Source organism: Chenopodium quinoa, unplaced genomic scaffold (genome assembly GCF_001683475.1).
Source record: "Chenopodium quinoa cultivar QQ74 unplaced genomic scaffold, ASM168347v1, whole genome shotgun sequence".
Taxonomy (NCBI): Eukaryota; Viridiplantae; Streptophyta; class Magnoliopsida; order Caryophyllales; family Amaranthaceae; genus Chenopodium; species Chenopodium quinoa.
The window spans coordinates 1,983,983-1,991,328 of NW_018742726.1; the positions used below are offsets into that span (position 1 = coordinate 1,983,983).

General features: G+C 37.5%; 1 protein-coding gene across 1 annotated transcript; it reads right to left on the reverse strand.

Moving 5' to 3' along the window:
• Positions 1-2,261: 2,261 nt before the first annotated feature.
• Positions 2,262-6,368, reverse strand: LOC110723267 (putative disease resistance protein RGA3). The gene has a single exon (XM_021902610.1). The coding sequence runs from the start codon at positions 6,125-6,127 to the stop codon at positions 2,552-2,554; it is 3,576 nt and encodes a 1,191-aa protein (XP_021758302.1). The 5' UTR covers positions 6,128-6,368; the 3' UTR covers positions 2,262-2,551.
• Between the last annotated feature and the right edge of the window lie 978 nt (positions 6,369-7,346).

The following is a 7,346-nucleotide window of genomic DNA, read 5'->3' on the forward strand; positions in this document are numbered from 1 at the left end:
AACAGCTTCTCCCGCATATACATCTCAAAGTGTTGATTTGAAACTTTGAATGCTCAAGGCCGAGTGTCAAGGGTTTAGCAATTTAATTTCATATTTCTATTTTAGACATGTTTGGTAAATGACTTTTTGGTTGATTTTTGGTTTTTTTTTTATGTAGTCAAATAGCTGAAAAAATATGTTTGATACTCCGTAAATAACTTTTTGGTTGGTTGGAAAATTGACTTTTAAACCAAAATGGAAAAAACTTACTGGAACAACACAGTTTTAAATGAAACGTTCTTTTTTTTTTATTTATTTTTATATTTTTTATTGCTTTTACAATGTTAAATGACCTTTAAGCCAAAATCAAGTAACTACAGGTTTGTTGGCATTACTGTGGTTTTTTTTTTTTTTTTTTTTTTTTAAAGTCATATGATATATGTCATATAATAAATCAAAAAGCAGTCAAACATAATAAAATCATGATAATATTGAAAACTGACAACAGAAGAGTGGAAACACCTTTTTCTTGTTTCCTGTTTTTGGTTTTTTGTTTTAAAAAAAAAAACAAAAAATTGAAAACAAAAAATGATGCCAAATAAGCCCTACAATGGTAAAAGTATTATCTTTTTAATTTTCGCTTCTAGCTTTTACAATTTACCTCTAATTAATAACTAATAAGAATAATTAATACTTGTAATCAGAATAATCATTTTACATAATTAATAAATGATAGTTCACTATTCATAATTAATAATCAAATAAGTCATCATATCGTTTATAATTAATTTTGGTAATTTTATATTCCTACCACCAACAACCAATATTTGATTTCACCAAACACATTTCTATAGCCAATAGTCAAACAACCAATACATAAAGCTAGTCAACTAGCAAATTAAGTTAAACATCCAAAAGTCAACGACTAATTGTCAAATACGAGTAAGGTAGAGGTGATCAATATCGACCCTGCCCGAAAATAGGGCGGGTTTGGGTAAGCCTAAAAACGCATTTTTAATTAAAAACCCAAACCTGACCCAAAAAGCCCGATTTTTTTTAACGAGTTTGGGCACAAGATGGCAATAAGTCTTAGCTGCACCCGCTTGTGCAGCTAGGATAGCTGCACCACTCTCTATAAAATGAACATTTAGTTAAAAAATATGAACACTTAAAAAATATAAACATTTAATAATAAAAAATAAACACGTGAAAAAAAATTGTCAAGTTGAACATCTAATAACAGCTAACAGCGAACAATTAATTGTCAGGCCTTTACATCCATCTTTATGTCATACAATTTCTCTTCGAAGTCCTACCTCTAATATAGTGCTCGCACAACATAGTAGGGGAGCTAAAGTAAGCTAGCTTGGTAGAGATTGTGATGAACTCATCTTCTGATTTTAAAGTCACAATTTTAAATTCCACCATTTACTACTTGGGAGTAGGGATGTCAATGGGGCACGGCTGGGCGGATGTTAGCCTTCTCATCCCCATCCCCATTTTCATACTCACCCGGCCCGGCCCATCTCCATCCCCGCGGCGGGTCTAAAATTCATCCCCATCCCCGCCTCGACGGGTACAGCTCCAAAACCATCCCCGCCCCACCCCCCACTTAGATATCCACCCCCACCTAATCCCCAGCTAAGACCCGCCTCCCAAATACGCAATCCTTCATAATTAATAAAGATTGCAAAAAGAAAAAAATTATTGTTAATATTACACATTTTTTTGTTTATAATATAAGTGTATTACAAAGTATTATATTTACTATTTTATTTTGCATAATTTTTTTATAAAATAGTATAAAAGTATATAATTTTGTTTTTAAAAATATATGGATGTGGGGATGGGGCGTGTACGAAGTGGACGGGTGGGGATAGGGCGGGTGGGGCGGACGGGTACAACCTAAAATCCACCCCCGCCCCATCACCTATGGCGGGTATGGTTTTTATCCCCATCCCTGCCCCATCACCCGCCAAACCAAGATCCATCCCCGCCCCAACGGGGCGGGGATGGAGCGGTTCTCCTATTTGACCCGTCTCACTGACATCCCTACTTGGGAGTAGGGTTATCCTCTAACTTCTTCCTCTATTCTGAAATGTTAACTTGTACGTGTAGATGAACTAATTGACTTGTGACATATTCTGGTTCATTAGGGTCTTTCCCCTTACAACAAATACAAATAAATATATACGAAGTAATTAAAACCATAGTAGGGGATCCACGAAGAAATAGGTTAAATTTGTCTTTTTTATGCTATAAGTTGGGGGTAAAACTGTTACTTCAAAAATCATATACTTCTTAATACACAATTTGAAATTAATTGATTGTCCGTGATCAATTACAATTTCACACTATTACACAACCCTAAAATAAATATATTACATGCAAATGATAGATGATCACATTGACTTTCTTTGTGAAGCCAAACAATCCTTCAAATGAAAAGAAATGACACACCTGTACAATTACACCTAATCATGGTGATTATGTCTTCAAACAACAGAAGTAGGAGGTGCACAGTGCACTTATTAAATTTGAAAGTTTGGCTTGGTGAAGTTGCAGCAAAGCTCTATTTGCATGTAAAGCAAGCAGAAGCTGTTGAATGACTAGTGTTGGCAGAATCGAGCTCCAAATCAGCAACATGACTAACCATTTGGCAATACCTTCCTCCTGCGTCCTCGTTGCATTGTTCTGTGAGTAGGGGGCAGCCTCGAATGCGCAAGTGCTGGAGAGAGGCAGGAAGCCCGTCTTCTGGCAAGAATTCAAGTTTGGGGCAATCCTCGAGGTATAGATCCTTGAGGAGTGTGAGGCTTTTTAGATAGTTTCGACTTGTGGCATGAAAAGATTGCAACTCATTACAGTTGTTGATGATCAAGCAGTCAATTGATGCCGGAAGCCCTTGTTCAGGAAATGTCACCAGGTTTTCACATCCTGAAACTGACAGAAACTTCAAGGAGGTGAAGTTTTTCAGCGAACCATCTTCATGTGACAAGGACTCAAGATTTTGGCAGTTGTGGATGTGCAAAGTGCGCAGGGTTGGAAGATGAGGCAATTTGGGTATTGAGGCCATGTTAGAAATATTGGAAATTGTCAGCGCGGCCAATGAGTTTGAACTTTGTATTGCTTCTATCAATCTCGTACCATTGCATTTATCTAGCTCCAGATTCTGAAGTCGTTGGCTTTGCTGTGGAACCGGTAGTGTTGTTAGTAAAGGACACCTGCTTATCTTCAACTTCTGAGGGGCAAAGCTTTCTGGCAATTTCTGTAGCCTTGGACAATTCACTAAATTCAATTCCAGGAGTAGAATATATGAACCTGCTATATAACTGCCATCAGCTTCTAGGCCTCCTATCTTCTTTGTAAGAATCAGTAACTTAGGCATTTGCAAGGTATTGTTGTTTTCCAATTGATTCTCTAATGAATCTAGTTGTGTAAGCTTATCAGCACCCTCATGACTACTGTCAACAACGATCCCCATGAGTATTTCACTCCAATCCTCTAGCAAATCATTGTCAATAAGAGTCAAAAACATCAAATACGGTGTCACTGGGAGAGCCTTGAGAGCATGACATTGCTTGATTTTCATAACCTGGAGGGTTATGAAGCTTTTGCATGGGAGGTTCCGCAACTTTGGGCAGTTGCTAATAGTCAGCCTTCGTAATGAAAGATATGGTGTAGTTTCTGGCCATTCTTCCAACTCTAACATTCCTTTGATGATAAGCTGTTGAAGGTGAGGTAACGGACCAAAAGATAGTGTTTTGCAATTTGCACAATTCTTCAAGGAAATCTTGTTCAAGTTCTGGAGCACTCCATTGCTCATCCAAGTTGGTAATCTGTTTCCTTTGTAGTGCAGTATCTGAAGTTCTTGGAGACCAGAATTAGGTTCAAGATCCTCAAGGACACGCTCTTGTGCTGATCGATCTTGTGGACTGCTGGCATCCTCCTTGCTCCATTCAAGTATTAATTTAGTTATGCCTTGCTTTTGATTCAATTTTGCTTCCTTAGAATTTTCTGCATTTTCGAGTTTAGAAATGTGTAGCATACCTTGAAGACTTTTCATTCTCTTCAACTCTTGGATTCCGTATCCACTATCACGATGAACATGGAAACAGTGGAGATTGTGCAAATTAGTCAAGCCTCCTAAACTTGGAGGCAATCTGGAGCATTTGTACCAAAACATCTCATCCAGTTCCAGATATCGGAGATCTTTCAGGTTCCCAAGATCCTTGGGCAATTCCTGAAGCCAAAGACAACCAAGGAGTTTTAGTATTTGCAGATTAAGGAGCTTGCAGATACTTTTTGGAAGAAATTTAAGCTCAGTTCTTGATAGGTCAAGGAAATGCAGCAATTTCAACTTCTTAATTGATTTTGGCAGATGAACTAATTTGGTTGAACTGAGATCTAGAACCCGCATGTACTTGAGAGTTTGAAACATTTTGTTGAGGGATTGACCAAAATCACTGGTATAGCTGGAGGGCAGCAGTAGAGTTCGTAGTTTCTCAGCTTTGAGAATCTCAAGAGCAGGTTTCTGAACATCTTCACAGAGAAATGATACATGAAGGTAACTATTCTGTTCGCCAATAGTTGTCTCCTCTTCCATTTGCTTTGAGGATTTATCTGAGACATGCTGTGCTAATTCAAGTATAAGATCGTGCATCCTGTACCTCTCATTGTCTACAAAAAGCTGAAAGAAGGATCTACTTTGCAGCTCGTCAAAATAATCACCTCCAATATCCTCCAGTGTGTCTGTTGATCGACTGGACGGATGCGGAATGTAACCTTCAGCCATCCACAATTTGACAAGTTCATGTTTGTCAAACAAATGGTTCTTTGGGAATATAGAACAGTATGCAAAACACTGCTTTAGGATAGAAGAAGGGAGATGATTATAACTCAACACCAGGGCTGGCAGAATGTTTGAACGTCCAAATTCCTCATTGGACTCATCTTGAATCCAGATGCTGTTTTTTGATACCCTCCTCCAATACTCAAGCGATTTCTCGCGCATTATGGCAGCCATAGCCTTCACTGGCAGTGGAAGTTGGTTGCATTTTTTGATGATATCTTTACCAATCTTTATCTTTTCTTCTTCTAAAATATTGTCACCTAGACAGAGCTCTTTGGTAAATAAGTCCCAGCAAAGCTCTTCAGGCAACACTTCCAAAGAACATGAACGGGTTGCACCCATAAGTGCTCTAACATCGTGACTTCTGCTCGTAACCAAAACTTTGCTTCCTCTTGGACACGACCTGAGGAAAGTATGAAGGCCTTCCCAGTCCGTTTTCTCAGAAATCCATACATCATCCAGTACAAGCAAGAAAGGCTTTCCGTCGAGGACTTTGAGGATATTAGACTTAATGGATTCTTGAGAAACACTTCCGTGTTCCATTTCCGTGAGTCTTTCAATTATCTCCTTAAGAATCCTATCCACACTGAAATCCACAGAGACGTTTACCCACGCTGCATTCTTGAAATAGCTCGACTCGAGTTTCTTTTTGAAGACCCTCTCATCATTGTAAGCGAGCTGAGCAAGAGTTGTTTTCCCAAGGCCTCCCATTCCAGTAATGGGATAAACGGGGACACGGCCATTATCATGAGATGAATTTTCAGAAATCAACCATGTAACGATCTCTTCCTTCTCCTTATCCCGGCCAACAACCCCGCTTTCCCGTCTATTATCTCTTTCACGCATTCCCAACCAAGTGGCTGGCTCTGCGCTCCCTTCCCCCCACTCATCTTTTTTTATATGATATTTTCCCCTTTGTTTGTCAATTTCATCTATACTTCTCGCGATCTTCTTAATGTCATTTGCTGCATTTAATCGAGAGCTTAGCCAAGCAATTGGGGCAGGGTGGTTCTTCATCTCTCTCAAAGCAGCCTCAGTAGCATATGTTTCCAGTACATTCTCCACGTCGAGAGCTGCACCTCTAAGCTTGGTGAGCCAATCTATTAGCTGCTTTGGTTTTTTAGAGCAGCGTTCAGCATCCGCAAGCACGGCTGCTATGGATTTTAAGTTGCTTTGCAGCTTTTCAATCTCATATTTCACTCCATAAACATCATTATACTTTCCCTTGCCAAATTTGTAGGTCTCCTTTGTGATTTTTTCAACTATGGGGATTGCTAGGAGTGTGACCGGGTCAGCCATTCACACGATTTTTCCTTTGTTTAACCGTATTAAACGATTATAGATGACTAAGTTAGGAAGTGTACGTAAGGGAGGAAGTTTAAAGTTTAATCTCAAGCCTTGAGAAGAAACTGAAAATGAGTATAATAAAAACACAAAAACAAGTGTATTTAACGGTGCAGAAAACACTATCTGATCCGTGGATGAGGATATTAAGGTAAAGAAACAAGTTCACTTAGAAACAGCAGACTAGAAAAAGACCCACAAAAAAATGCTGGACTGTGTTTACTTATATAGATATTTTGGAACAGAAGCAAGACGAATATTATATCCATCATAAGGTAAGTGGCATGAAATTGAATGTTGAAAACATAAAGAATTATTAATGACGATGTCAACTCCTTTTCTTTATATCCAACTGGAGCTCAAGTTGTTCAACTTGAATCAATGTAATTGACCATCAATGCATCTTGTGAAAAAAGTGTTATAATAATCCATTTATCTACGTACTTATCGCGACCTGGGTAAGCCCAGAAATACAATTATAAGAATCGGAATCTGTTGTAACTTGTAATGTGTTTTCTAAATAACATACTCTTTCTGTCTCAAATAGATTTATACACTTTTCTGTCTCAAAACTAGCTCTCGTCCTCTCGAGTATCCAAGGTCGTGGTTATTTTGATTATTGTTTAGCTTCCTATTTTAAAAAAGAAAAAGTTAAAATGTGAATATATATTTTAAAAAAGAAAAAAGTTAAAATGTGTCAATTATTATAAAACGGAAGGAGTCTAGTAGAATTAATGATTGTGTTAGTGGCTTATAGGTAGGTATAGTAGTATGAGTATATACAAATGTTGGATATCAATTAGTAGAGGTTAATAATGAAGATGTCTAGTACTCCCTCCGTCCTTTTATTAGAGTCTCATTTCTCATTTTTCACGGGAATTAAGGTTTTTGTAGATTCCTTAAACCATGTGACTGGAAATACCTAAGTATATTAAGTGCATTAAATAACGAGAGAAAAAAGAAAAAAGAGGTTAATAAATACCAAAAAGAAGAAGAAGTATCTAGAAAGAAGAATAAGAATGAGGAGAGAGAACATATGTTGGTGGATTAATAAATACCAAAAATATTTGGCACAAAAAATCAATAAAAATTGAGGATAATTTGGGGATTAAATTAGGAGAATGAGGTTAAAATTGTAAAAAAACCACTTACTAAAAAGGGAAAGATTATTCTA